Source organism: Typopeltis vanoorti, chromosome 6, assembly GCF_054136105.1.
Source record: "Typopeltis vanoorti isolate ZY-2024b chromosome 6, IOZ_Tvanoo_1.0, whole genome shotgun sequence".
NCBI lineage: Eukaryota > Metazoa > Arthropoda > Arachnida > Uropygi > Thelyphonidae > Typopeltis > Typopeltis vanoorti.
The window spans coordinates 160,306,371-160,321,845 of record NC_143554.1 but is presented as its reverse complement, the minus strand read 5'-3'; the positions used below and the strand labels follow the sequence as shown (position 1 = coordinate 160,321,845).

At 36.9% G+C, this 15,475-nt stretch overlaps 1 protein-coding gene across 2 annotated transcripts in view; it reads left to right on the top strand.

Annotated features, from left to right (window-relative positions):
* TTLL1B (Tubulin tyrosine ligase-like 1B) overlaps window positions 1-15,475 on the top strand; it is a 403,225-nt gene that overhangs the window by 86,727 nt on the left and 301,023 nt on the right. Inside the window, exon 5 of one of the 2 annotated variants that reach the window (XM_090394521.1) lies at window positions 2,099-2,170. In XM_090394521.1, coding sequence (XP_090250647.1) covers window positions 2,099-2,170 — 72 coding nt within the window. Of the gene's footprint in view, window positions 1-2,065; window positions 2,171-15,475 lie in introns of both variants that reach the window. The other variant, XM_090394519.1, reaches the window with a different exon arrangement.

Here is a 15,475-nt window from a genome sequence, read left to right as displayed (position 1 = left end):
CTAAGTTTTTAGTGTAGGAGCTGTCTGTTTTCGTAACAGTTGATAATATAGGAGTTGCCCGATTCTTGCTTGCTGCTATTTTATATATACGGTTCCAAAGATTTGATATGGTTGAAACAGTACAGAATTTTTTGCATGATTCTATTTTGGACTAATAGCTGTATTTGGCTTTATAGTAGTTCTGTCTTCTACTCCAAATTTTCCCAGAACATTTCTGTATGCCTGGGATTCATTTTCTAACATACTTTTTAGATCTCCAAAAATTCCTCTACTTCTTCTTTAGCAGAACCTTCTGTGTGATCATTAGTGGGCAAATGTTGACACAAATAAGTTTCATTGTCCAGTTCCTCATTTTCTCACATATACTCTATGAAGTAGCAGGATATGATTTGTTGTAGTCTTCTTTATATCAGTAACATCAATTCTGTTCACCTAGTACTTCTCTAATTCTTCTTTCTGTTTGATTTCCTTTCTGTTGATACTCATTATGTGGGCAGTACCTATTTCTGATTCTTCTGATATTGTGTTGTTTTCAGTAACTGCTCACCTCACTCCCATAACCGTCAGGCTGAGTGGTTAGCGTATCCAGCTGAAAGGCTGCGGGTTTGAATCCTGCCACTGGCATGAATGTTTGTGATTGTCTGTGAAAATACTAGTGATGGTGGTGGTAGATGGTGTTGGTGTAGTTGTGATTCATTGTAGTTGGTGAATTGAGTTGTGGAGTAAGTTGCCCTTCCCCAATGAGTCTTTGGACTCCCTGAAGGTGAATAATAACAAAAACAGTGGGGGCCTTGTTTAAGCCAATACAGAATACAATTTAGTTAAGACAATCCCAAATTTCCAGCCTGTCCTTGTTTCTTCTGTACCCAGTGGATACTTACTAATAGGTCACACCATGTGAAACTGAGAATTGACTTTAGTTTAGAAGCTCCCATAGTTCTCCATGTTTCTTAAAGGCTGTGGAGGTCCTCTGCCAGTTATTTGGCTTCAATCTTAAGCATCCCTGTCAGTTATATCAACCAGTTGAAATTGTTTAGCCATGATTTTAAAAAAGAAGTACAAATATGTTTTGTTCAAACTTCAGTTCTCTCTGATAAAGTTCCCAGTTTTTTCGGGAACCAGTGATATAAAGACTTTATACTTTCACACCATTGTTTTTCTTTCTCCTCTTACTCACATTATTACTTCAGTTTTATTTATTCATTCTTTTCTTTTTTATGTATTGTTCTCCATCTTTTGTTTTCTTCCCTTTATGTATGATTTCTGCCAAATCCTTTGTTTTTCTGTTCTTAGTGTGCAGTTTCCAAACCAAAGTATTTTTTTATAAAAGTTGACTGGAAATTCGGTTGTTGCTCTTCACTGGTTAACTGAAGTATTAGGTTATGATACTGTTGCCCATGAGTCTTTTATTTAAATCTTTTGCTTTTACATTTCTTCTTGCAGTAAACTAAATTTGAGAAAAGTAATATTACTATTATTTAAATTAAGGGGATATTAAATCCCACATTGTTTTAAAACCTAATAAGAAACTCAAAGATTGGAATCAGAGAGTTTCATGCCGAATATAGTAAAACTATAAAGTATCAGCGATCACTAGTGTGAGCTAATGCAAGTGACCCTAGTACGTAGTACAATACCAGACAACTCACAGCAAAGGTGGTTAGTAATAGCGATCAGAACTTTACCGCCTTTGCTGCGAGTTGTCCGGTATTGTACTACGTACTAGGGTCACTTCATTAGCTCACGCTAGTGATCGCCGATACTTTATAGTTTTACTATATTCGGCATGAAACTCTCTGATTCCAATCTTTGAGTTTCTTATTCGGTTTTAAAACAATGTGAGATTTAATATCCCCTTAATTTAAATAATATTTATATCGCCGAAATGAAGCTTATTAGCTCTTTATATTTAAGTAATATTACTATTGTTATATCACTTTTTATTTTATACTCTATTGCAGTTTAATAGTAGTTTTCCTTGTGTGTATGTGTGCGTAAAAGAGAGAGATGTTTGTGTGTTAATTTCAGTGATGCATTAAACCAATTTTTATTTATTTTCTAATAGATTTCATTCCAGTGACTTTCATTCTACCTGCAGATTACAACATGTTTGTTGAAGAATTTAGAAAAAATCCTTCTAGTACATGGATTATGAAACCTTGTGGAAAATGTAAGACTTCTTCTTATAGTAATCAAATTAAGTTCTATCTCTTGTAATTGTACTTTTAAATGTATATTTTTAGATGATAGAAGATTTTCATTACTTAGTCTAAGGCAACCACTCTGCTTACTGGATTAGATCTGAAGTAGCCTGAAGTACATGCTTAGTCTCTTGAGTATAGTTTATGGAAGCAATAAAAATTGAGAGGCCATTGAAATTATGTAAGTTGTGTGTGTAATTTATTTTTTCACAAGCTTGAAAAAACTGTGAATGAAGTTATTATTATTATGATGATTCAGGCTTTCATGGAGTCACAAGACCCACCCTAGAAAACACAAGTCTATCATACCACTCTTTGAACCCATTAACTGTTCGTGCTCTCAGTACTCTATCAGGGAATGCATTCCACAGTTCAACCACCCTCCATGCAAAGAAACCACTCCTAACTCTCTTGCTCGTAACTTCCAGCGATGGCCTCTTGTCCTTGCTCCTTCTCCCTGTTCCAAAAATAAAAGAACTCCCTAGTGTCAACGCTGTAACTACCTTTCAACAGTTTAAAAGTCTCAATCCTGTCACCTCTACTTTTTCTATCTAGCCATCTAGTCCAGGTGTGGTCTGATCAGGGCTTTATACAATTAACATTGTATAAAGACAACAATATCCCAAACTCTGCAGTCCACATTCCCTCAGCCTATCCTCATATCTAACATTGTCCTGATATCATCTTTATTATCTGCCTCTGCACTCCTTCCATGGTTAATTCATCCCCTTCAAATCCTGGAGACCAAATTTGAGCACAATAGTCCAGGGGTAGTCTGATCAGGTCATTATACAATGGAATGACAACTTTTATCTCTGCAGATCAGCGTCCCTCTCGGTATTGCAGCAGTCCTCTGGATTACCTTCACCACCTTTACAATATGTTTCCTGAATTTCAGGTTTTTATTAATCATCATCCCCTTGATCCCTTCCCCCCCCCCCACATCCTCAAGTACATTTCCTCTAACAGAGTATGCAGCCTCCCATTGATGTATCCCAAACTTCAAGACTTTACATAATAAATTTAGTTTAATCCTTTATCCAAGTGTGTGCAAAGTTTACGCCTGAAAGTATCTTCAGGACTGGGGTAAAGTGGTACAACACCGGGCGACTCCTTGCAAAGGTGGGGCAGCTACCAACAATTTCTCTCAGTATCTCCCATAATGCAAAACACATCTTGCGGATATGTATAATGTTATATGCATTAAGGGAAGGGCCACTACCCAGACTAGTTTCGACCTTTATTGAGGTCTCTTCAGTGGGAGCCAGGCCCAAGTGGAGATACCAAGCCAGAAGCATTAGCAAGGTCATCTCCTCCTATAGGAGCTGCCAAACGGTGTGCCATCTTTTTATTAAATTACTCTGGATTTAGAGAAAGATGGTGAAAGTTTATTTTTCACTTGGTCAGACTATAATAAATTTAGTTTAATCCTTTATCCAAGTGTGTGCAAACAAAGTTTGCGCCTGAAAGTATCTTCAGGACTGGGGTAAAGTGGTACAACACTGGGCGACTCCTTGCAAAGGTGGAGAAAGCTACCAACAATCCCATCTCAGTATCTCCCATTTCAGGTGCAAACTTTGTTTGCACACACTTGGATAAAGGATTAAACTAAATTTATTATTGTCTAACCAAGTGAAAAATAAACTTTCAACATCTTTCTCTAAATCCAGAGTAATTTAATAAAAAGATGGCACACCGTTTGGCAGCTCCTATAGGAGGAGATGACCTTGTTAATGCTTCTGCCTTGGTATCTCCACTTGGGCCTGGCTCCCACTGAAGAGACCTCAATAAAGGTCGAAACTAGTCTGGATAGTGGCCCTTTCCTGAATGCATAACATTATGCATATCCGCAACTAGATGTGTTTTGCATTATGGGAGATACTGAGATGGGAGTGTTGGTAGCTTGTTCCACCTTTGCAAGGAGTCACCCGGTGTTGTACCACTTTACCCCAGTCCTGAAGATACTTTCAGGCTCAAACTTTGTTTGCACACACTTGGATAAAGGATTAAACTAAATTTATTATAGTCTGACCAAGTGAAAAATAAACTTTCAAGACTTTACATTTTGTTGAATTAAATTGAAACCCCCATTCATTTGCCCATCTGTCCAGTTTATTCAAACCCTCTCAAAGGGCTACCACATCTGTACTATTGTTAACCCTTCCCAGCTTTACACCATCTGCAAAGAACTGAATATCCCCTGCAGTCCATTGACATTGTTATTGATATAAAGTTTAAACAATATAGGTCCTAGGAATGGTCATTTTTGGATCCACTAGTAACCTTCTGCTTTTTCTAGTTTATTCAAATCCTCTCAAAGGGCTACCACATCTGTACTATTGTTAACCCTTCCCAGCTTCACACCATCTGTAAAGAACTGAATATCCCCCTTGCAGTCCATTGACATTGTTATTGATATAAAGTTTAAACAGTATAGGTCCTAGGACTGGTCATTTTTGGATCCCACTAGTAACCTTCTGCTTCCTTGATGCCACTACACCATACACAGCTTTCTGAAACTTAACAGATAGCCTATCCCGAATTCAGTTGACTAACCTGACATCTAAACCCATGTGTTGCAACTTAAGTATCACCTTATCATGTGGTATACCCTGTCAAATGCCTTTGTAAAATCCAAAAACTAGTAGATGCTTGGCCCTTTATTATAAAAGGCAATCGTATTGCTAAAACACGAGCACCCCTTAACAAATACATGCTGACTCTCACAGATAACATTACCCTAATCTGCCCAATGCTGTAAATGATCCCTCACTAATTTCTCCAAAATCTTGATGACTACTGATGAAATACAAACTAGTCTATATGTTATGATAGGTTTCACGGTATAAAAGAACACAGATGGTTAAGCAAATAACTATTTATTAACTTAAGGCTAATATTTCGCTGGTCTTATATCCAGCATCTTCAGAGCACACAACACAATGTTTGTTACAAAGGCAAGACAACCACAATCCGGTGTAACAGTGGGGACAGTATAAGTGATTGCAGCGTGCAACACAAGACTAAAGTCCTAATATGGCGCCATCTAGGTAAAAAAAAAAAAAAAAAAAAATTTCAAGTTTTGAAATAGAGTCCAAATGATAAAAAATAAATAAAAGTAATAAATTGTGTGCTCTGAAGATGCTGGATATAAGACCAACGAAATATTAGCCTTAAGTTAATAAATAGTTATTTGCTTAACCATCTGTGTTCTTTTATACCGTGAAACCTATCATAACATGTCGGACGAACACATAAGCCTATCCGCGCGTATAAATATTCTTCACGGAGATAACATCGTACGTAAGACACGACAATATGGTAAGTGGAAAGTAAAATTGTTGCAGCAACTGAACCGGTTAGCCTTCTTAAAAAGGTGCCAAGATACCAAATTGATACCAAACTGTATAAAAATTAGGGACAAGTTTCACTCGGCCAAAGCCCAACGTATTTATAAAAGAGCGAGTTTAGCACTATTACGGGAACAGGTATATGCTACTCGCCGAGAACTTTCAAAAATAAATTCCTCGATCAGTGTACTTTGTGATACATTATCTGACATTTTGAACCCGCAGCTATGGGCGATTTTGGATAGAATCTCCGACTCTACAGCCAATAAAGAATTTGCTAAAGTTAAAAACCGACACCAGAAAAAATTTGAAATCCTCCAGCAACGCAACGTTACACAGTGGCCGCATTTTCATCAAGATGGCGTCGTTGTGAACATATCATCGACTACCTTATCCAAAGAGGCCACCAGTGCATTAAGTCTTGGACACAATTTTGCCGTTACTCCAAAAGATGTGCCTAAAACCAAAATAATGGCTTCCGTTGAACGTGGGATTCACGACTTGCCTCCAGCCATAGCCAATAATATTAGGTTAGACGTGGCCAATATCCTTATCCATTCTAAGCCTCCCAAAAATAACATCATGCATAAAGAAATAATAGCTCTAAAAGAACTACGCAATAATAACCAAATCAGACAAAGGAAACGCCACTGTAGTTATGGATACAACAGAATATGAAAACAAAATGCATGCACTGCTCCAAGACCGGTCTACATATCAAATCATAGATCGAGATCCCACCAACTCACCAAAGAATAAGGTGTGCAAGTTACTGAACAAAATCACTTCCTGGCCTAAAGAAATTATCAAAAAACTTAAACTCATACACGTTAAAGCACCCAGAATATATGGTGCTCCAAAAATACACAAACAAGGTACACCTTTACGTCCTATTGTAGATAGTATAAACAGTCCTACATATAAACTAGCCAAACATTTAGCAAAATTACTAACCACTCACACAAACAATTCTCCCTCTTTTGTTAAAAATTCTACCCACCTAAAAAGTATTTTAGAAAACCACACCTTAAATAGTTCAGACCTAATGGTGAGTTTTGATATCACCTCATTATTCACTAATGTATCAATGATTGAAACACTTAACTTACTAAATTCACAATTTCCCCCAGATATATCCCAGCTATTTAAATTCACAGTACAGGCAGGTTATTTTACATGGAAAGGGAAAATATATAAACAGTTAGATGGGACAGCTATGGGTTCACCTCTTTCTCCCCCCTTAGCCAACTTCTACATAGAACATCTGGAAAAATTAGCTATCAACACAGCCACTCTGCCTAGCCTCTGGCTACGCTATGTTGACGATGTGTTTGCCATTTGGCCACATGGCCCAGACACATTGAATACATTTTTAGCGCACCTAAATAGCCAGCATCCTAAAATCCACTTTACAATGGAACTAGAAGCCAATGACTGCCTGCCTTTCTTGGACACACTGATCACACGTCTTCCAGAAGGTACCTTATCATTTTCTGTTTACAGAAAACCCACACATACAGGAAGATACTTACACAAACAATCACACCATCACCCTTCTCAACAATATGGTATCTTAAAAACACTAACCCATAGAGCTAGAGCAATCTGTTCCAATGACAGTGCTCTCACTGCTGAACTTTCTCACCTACGTCAAACCTTCTTAAACAATGGTTATAATCCCCGTAAAATAGATAACATACTAAATGCTACCCATAAATCCCCTCTATCTACCACAGAAGACTACAACAAAACAATCACCATCCCATACATTAAAGGCACATCTGAAAAGATATCTAGGGTGCTTAACAAACACCAATTACGCACAGTATTTAAACCTTATAAAAAATTAGCAACTCTCATCCGTTCACCCAAGGACAAATGCACTCCTTTATCACATCCTGGTGTCTATGAAGTGCCCTGTTCTTGCCATCACGCCTACTACGGACAGACAGGAAGAAATGTGGACATCCGCCTCAGTGAACACAAAAAATATATCCGACACTTTCGCTATGGTAAGTCGGGTCTGGCAGACCATGCTCTGGATACCCCTGCACACGGGATCAATTGGAAAGAAACAAAAGTAATGCACAGAAGCTTCTATGCTTCTGTGCATTACTGAGGGACCGAATGAAATTTTGCCATGAGTTTTGAATAAACCTTAACAAGTATGGCTGTATAAATCTACCAAAGATTTGGGAGACAGTCATCCTAAGACCAAATTAATATTTATTACTTTTATTTATTTTTTATCATTTGGACTGTATTTCAAAACTTGAAATTTTTTTTTTTTAACCTAGATGGCGCCATATTAGGACTTTAGTCTTGTGTTGCACGCTGCAATCACTTATACTGTCCCCACTGTTACACCGGATTGTGGTTGTCTTGCCTTTGTAACAAACGTTGTGTTGTGTGCTCTGAAGATGCTGGATATAAGACCAGCGAAATATTAGCCTTAAGTTAATAAATAGTTATTTGCTTAACCATCTGTGTTCTTTTATACCGTGAAACCTATCATAACATGTCGGACGAACACATAAGCCTATCCACGCGTATAAACTAGTCTATAGTTTGACATTTCCAGTCTACTAACACCTTTATGCAATGGCATTATCTTACCCTCCTTTGACTCCTTGGGCATGGCTAGACTTTCATTGACTAGCCAGGTCAACGGAGCTGTCAGTTCTTTAGCATATTTATTCAAAACTCATGGCAAAATTTCATTCGGTCCCATTGCTTTATTGACATCCAGAGTACTCAGTATTTGAAATACACTCTCTTTTTGTACTTCTAAACCTTGACCCTGCTCTATCCCTCTAGTATTAAAACCTACTTCTCCAGGATGATATACCCCAATAAAGTGTTCATTGAACAACTCCACTATGTCCTTTGCATCAGTCACTCTATTCCCATTTTTGTCCAACACTGTTCATTCTTCCACAACCATTTCTCCTCCTACTGGCCATGTAATGAAAGAATTGCATAGTATTTTCTTTGGATCTCAGGGTCAATCTCTTCTCACATTCCAGTTTTGCCTTCCTTACCGTACTAGTTACGCTCCTGACCTGAGTCTTATATTCTTCATGCATCTGCTCTCTACCACTCTCATTATGTCTCTTGTACAACCTCTGTTTTACCTGCAGTTCCCATTTGATATTGTTTGTCATTCACTTTACACCAAATTGTGTTCTCTTTTTCACTCGCAGTTTACAACTTGCTTTGCTGCTAATAAATATTCCTTCACAAGTTCCCAAGCACCAATGATATCTCTCCCTTCCAATATCTCTTTCCATGAAATTGCTGCTGATATCTAAGACTATTGTATTACCTGCTTTATAATTCCACATACATTCCTTTCTCTTTGATATTCTCCTGCATGTCTATTCATCTTCCAAGTCAAAAACACATAGTCGCTCTCTGCATCTTTAGGGGGGGGGGGTGGCAGAGATGCCATCTCAGTTATAATTATAATCTGATGCTATGACCAAATCTAAAACATTTTGCACCTCGTTTTCCTTCTACTACATGTTGTCTAAGACATTTATTCCTCAAGAATTTCAGAAATTCCATTCCCTTACTGCTACATGCAGTTTCACCTTCCCAATTTATACTGCTGTAGTTAAAATCTCCTATAACAATCATTCTTCTTGCACTTGCCAAGCTCATCTACCTGAACATCTCCTGTTCTTCACCCTCTATGTTCCTGGTTTTTAGTTCATTGCTTTCCATATCCTCCACTCTGAGAGGACATAAGTCATCATTTATCATAAGCAGTACTCCACCACTGCGTTTTCCCTTCCAATCTTGTTGAAAAATTCTATACCCTGGTACTTCTATTCCTATCAGTATATTATCTTTCATCAACCATGTCTCAGAGATCCCAATAACTTTGGACAGGCTGATGCTATCAGCACCAGTAATTCATCTCCTTTATTCCAGATTCTCCTGCATTAGTATAAAGCAGGAGTGTTCAAACCGTCGATCGCAGAACGATTTTCGGTCAATCTCTTGTGTATTCCTCCTTACTTACAAATTTAATTAAAACTGAAAACATAATATTTTATTTATCATTATTTTGTATTATTTTTAATTCGCTTTAAGTGTATTGCTATTGTTTATTTACAATTGTCAAATCAGTAATTTTCTTATAAGTCTGGGTAAATGAATTAATTTGAATCAGTGGAAGTTAAACAGCGAGCCGAGTGCATACGATTATAAGCAAAGTGTAAAAACTCGATTGTAGCTTAAATATTAAATATTCCAAATCACATTACATCGATTTTTTACTTTGAATATTGTAAAAAAATAAACTTTGTTTGTCTCGGTATAGTTTGTATTAGATGTTTTTGTAAATAACTCTTTTGAAGCTAACTGTATATACTGCTTTAATAAGAATATGTTAGAGTGTTAAAAACAAAGGCAATGTTTTTGTTGCCGAAGCTGTACATGGTGGCATTAGAAAGATTGTTATTGAAACTTGTATGTATGAGAAAAGCTTGCAGGCTCTAAGTGTAAACATTTCCGAAGTCTGTCAGAAAGAGTTCAAACAACTTTCCGATGACCGGCAACGTACAATCAAAAGAAAGTGGAGGAGAACAAAAGGCGTGCCGACTTGATACTTAAGATGAAAGACTCATACCGATTCTTTGGGGGTTGCCAAACTTCATGCGAGGTCTCAGAGGAGGTCTAATAAAAAGGGATTGAAGCAAGCAGAAGGGGTCCCGGTTCCAGAATTGCTATCAGAGATGAGGCCGCCCAGTCCAAAGTCACTGTCAGAGAGACTGCCCAGATCCACATTGTTTGAGAGAGGAGTTTCCCGCTTCCAGAAAGGAGCTTCTTGGTTCGAGACGTCGCTAGAGAGGGACTACTTCTAGGCCACAGACAAGGTTTCAAATTGCCGAAAGGAAGAGTTCCAATTGCCGGAGAAAAGTTTCCTGGCCAGGTTAATGTCAGACATTCACCAGTGTGTTGCGTTTTCATTACAATTTGATGAATCAAACGACTTCACTGATATTGCTCAGTTAATGGTATTTATTCGCATGGTATTTCAAGATTATTCAAGTAAAGAAGAACTTTTGAAAATTATACCATTATTGGGAAGGACTAAGGGAGAAGACATTTTTTCGGCATTTGATGAATTTGTGAAACAACACAAACTTCCACTTTTTACACTTGTGTCTATTACTACTGATGGTGCTCTTGCAATGATAGGTAATAAATCAGGCTTCATTTATTATGTAAAAACTATGACAAATATCCAGGTTTTTTAATGTATCACTGCATTATTCACCAACAAGTACTGTGTAGTAAAAGATTAAACACAAAAGATGTTTTGGATATTACATTTAAAATTGTAAATTCTGTTCAAAGAAAAGTCCTGCAACGGCAGTTATTTAAATTACAGACAGATGATGATAGGGAACTTTTGTCATACAATAATGTTTGCTGGCTCAGCAGAAGTCAATTTTTAGAAAGATTTCTTGTATTAATTAACGATATAAAAATTTTCTTGATGAAAAAGAAGATATTTATCCACAATTGAGTGATAAAAGATGGTTGTTACACTTATCATTTTTAGTAGATTTCTGTACAAAATTAAGCAATTTAAATTTAGAGTTACAAGGTAGAGATAAAAATTTAATTGACATGTTAAGTTCAATAAAAACTTTCCAACAATACTTACTTTTATTAAAGAAAAATATAAATTACCACGAATTTAGACATCTCCCATATTTATTAAAAATTTTTAAACAAAATCAAGAAATGCTTCGCTAAGATTTAAAAGAATTTATTCGTGACATAGAATTAGTCGAGGAAGAAATAAATTCAAGATTTAAAGATTTTAATAAAACTGAAATGATTGTATCTTTTATCAATAATCCATTTCAAGAAAGCTTGAACATCACAGAAATTTCAAATAAAATTAGTGGGCTGTTTTATATAAATCAAGCTGAAGTAGAACTTGAGATAATAAACATTCAGAATAGTTTACATCTAAAATCAATAAACAATGAAGTAATTTGGAAGTATGCACAGGAAAAATTCCCAGTATTAACTGATATTGCACGAAACATTCTGTCGTGTTTCGGATCGACATACTTGTCAGAATACGCTTTTTCAAATATGAAAGTCATAAAAAATCAATTAAGAAACCAAATTACAAATGATCATTTGGATGATTGTCTGCGATTGGCCACTTCTTCATATCAACTTGACTATGAAAATATTGCAAGGTCCAAACAATGCCAAATTTTACATTAACTTTTTTTTTTTTTTAATCAACCAGCATTTCCTGTAACTTATGAGTTTGCGATCAATCTATTGTTTTTTCTAACTTTGGTTTTCCAAAATAGAGAAATAAATATTTTATTCCAATATATATATATATTTTTGTTGTTGTATTAAAATATTTGTTATATTATAATAATTAAAAGTGATAAATAAATTTTTAAATACACGAATAAAGTTTTTAGTTGTGTATTTTTGTTTAGTTGTTTATTTGTGCGTAATCAGATATCAAGTTGGGTGGGATGTGATCTATATAAGAGAGTAGATCGCCGAATAACTTATATATAAGAGAGTAGATCACCGAATAACTTTTTATAGAAAAGTAGCTCGCGTAGTAAAAAAAAGATTGAACATCACTGATATAAAGAATCAAGGCATTGTCACTGTTTCCACCTAGCATTATCTCTTCCAGACTCCACTGGATTCAGCATTATCTGATGTATTCTTCCTTCTCCCAAGTGCCTATTCCCACAAGCACCCCTGCTACTATTCACCCTGGAAAATTTAGTTTCTCTGCAATGACATGCTAACTTGTTTGGAAAACAACATTCTCTCCAGATGCCTTCATTCTTCTTCTTCATTCAAATGCAAGCCATCTTTCACCTATCTGTCTTTAAATGCTCTTGAATTACCAATGTAATCAGCCTCTCATTCGGCACATTCTGGCTATTGTGCTATTCATTATTTATGTTCTTCTCCACAGCTCGGTATTATTATACCTGAGTAACACACTCGCTATCTTCCTTTTCTCAGTCTTCTTCAGTACAACCTCAAGCATGAACCTCAAATCTCTTCCCACCCGATTCATGCTGCCTCTTAAGTCATTCGTGCCAACATCACAATCATCTCATCTATCGTTTCACCTCACTTAATTACCATAGTCACACTATCTATCATTCCTCCAAGCAAACACTTCTCTGGTATTCTATTATGCACACAACAGATCATTGAGTCTCCATACATCACATTTCTTACCAATCTGTTTTTTCTTTGCTCACCTACATCCCTCACTCTCCCCTGTAACACTTTTTTTGTTTCCCCCACTTACCTGTCATCCTGTCACCTCTCCATCCCAGGTTCCAGCACTGTCTCACCTTTCTTTGACTTCTTATCCTAGTCTTTCCCCTTCTATCATTCCCATAACTCTCACTCCTACTCTGATTCGCTTTGTATTCATTATTTCCAGTTGCCTAATCTCTTCTTTTGCACTTCTCAAGTCATTCCTGATGCATTCTGCTTCTTCTTTCATGCATCTCCTTCTCTCTCTCTCTCTCTCTCTGCAAGCTACCTCCTCTTGCTTGACATTCATCCTCCCAATTAACACCGTCTTCAAAAACTTCATGAAGTTTCAAACCTACTTTTATTTTTTCATTCATATTCTGCTTATTTTCCTCACCCTCGATCACACTACTCATCTCTCTTGGTCAGCAGCATTACACCCTTTCCGATGTAATGCTGCTGAGGTCCATTATGCTAATTTCTAAATTGCAAAGTTCTTCCCATTTTCTAAATTTTCCATAGACATGTACTCTCTGATCTCTCTCTCACCTGCCACATTTTTAATCAGGATATGTACATGCACTGCATACCACAAAATCCTGCAGTATGCCATGTAAAATGTAGTCCTTAAATGGGGATGGCAAAGTGATTAGCCATTGACAAACTGTACTGTGGCTGCCACCATTATTTAAAACTGCACAAAGAATACTACATACTATACTGAAATATTACATTTAAGTACAAATTCCCCAACTGCACATTACCCACAGACCACACATTGTATTTAACTTAGATTTCTTATAATTTAAAGTAAAAACGCGAATAAATAATAACGAAAACTTATCTTTTTTTTTTTTTGCTGCTACCTAGTAACTTGTCCAACTATAACCTCTCCCTCTGGCACAGACCCAGTTGTGGCAATTAAATGCCATCTCCTTCAGTAAATCTTTTTATTGATGACATATTGTTGTAATAATAATAACTTTAGAAAATTGAATGAATAATGTGAATATCATATAGGAGATGAAGGGATGATATTATTATTATCAGTAATGTCCAAGGAGTCAATAGACTCATCGTGGGAGGCCCACTCAACCAGCAACATGTCTTTCATAATGAACTTTGAAGTTATGCACACTCCCTGCATTCACAATGCACTCCAACAATACATTCCACTCACTAACAACTCCCCCCCCCCCCCCCCAAAAAAAAATTATTCCTCATGCCCTTCTTCATGACGTTTTTATACAATTTCAAGGGATGACTGCTCATTTTCCCCATCTTAGCATCCACTCTTTTTATAATTCCTTCTGTATTAATCTGTTAGAATCCTTTAATTAACTTGAAGGTCTCTGTCACATCTCCTCTTTTCCTCCTATCCACCAAATATGATTGAGACATTTAAGCTATTATGAGCATGACACTAGAGAGATTTTTTATATGGAAGGAAAGGAAGGCACATCACAAAACCTCTTGTTTTGTGCCTTTTGTGGCCTGGAAGTTGTTGCAGAAGGCATAAGATTGCGAGAAAAAGTTTTTCTTCTCTTTTTTTTTTTTTCATGCAAAGTATAAAATACATTGTGAGAGAGTGGTCAGAGTGCTGATAGTATGAGGGTTGTTTGAAAAGTTTGGTAAAATTTCCAATAGATGGCAACACAATTTGTTCATTCATACCAGTGTCTGCATGTATCATCTTTTTCATGACCCCTGGAAAAATTTTAGCCATGTGTGATGCGTAGTTCTTGTTTGGCAAACATTTAAAATGATCGTGTTCGCATTTTTCATAAAAATGGAGAAAAACAAGTTTCGTGCAGTAATAAAACACTTTTATTTGAAGTGGACGGCCGTACAGATCAAAGTCAAGTTAGATGCAATTCATGGGGACTCTGCACCAGCATTAAAGACTATTTATTTTTGGATAAATGATTTTAAACATGGTCGTAAGTCCATCGAAGATGAAGTGTGCACTCTTTACGCCCAGCTGAGGTCACTACGAAGGAAATTATTATTATTATTGTTCCGGGAAACTCCAAGGAGTCGACAGACTCATCGAGGGAGGCCCCAACATCATGTCAAGAACAACTATTCAACATTCACACAGTATCTATCATACCTTGCCTTGAACTCATTCACGGTCGTAGCACCCACAAGAGACTCTGGAAGCTTATTCCACTCATTTACCACTCTCCAAGTAAAGAACCTAGCTCTAACACCCTTGTCAACCACGCTCTTGCCCAGTTTCCATGCATGGCCCCTAGTCCTCCCACCACCAGTCATATTTTCAAAAATATCTTCTGGATCAATCTTATAAAAACCCTTCAGTAATTTGAATGTCTCAATCATATCGCCCCTCCTTCGCCTATCATCCAATTTCTGCAACTCACAAATCTTCAACCTTTTCTCATAAGGTTCATTCCACAGACCTGCTATCATCTTGGTCACTCGTCTCTGGACCCTCTCCACTTCCTCCCCATCACGAAGAAACCCTGGTGCCCATAGCTGGGCACAGAAGTCCAGATGGGGTCTTATCAAGGCTCGATACAGAGGAACAACAACTTGTTCGTCTCTGCATGTTAAAGTATTTTTCAGAAGCCAAGTGATTTGGTGAGCTGTTTTAGTTACTTTTGCAATGTGCCCCCT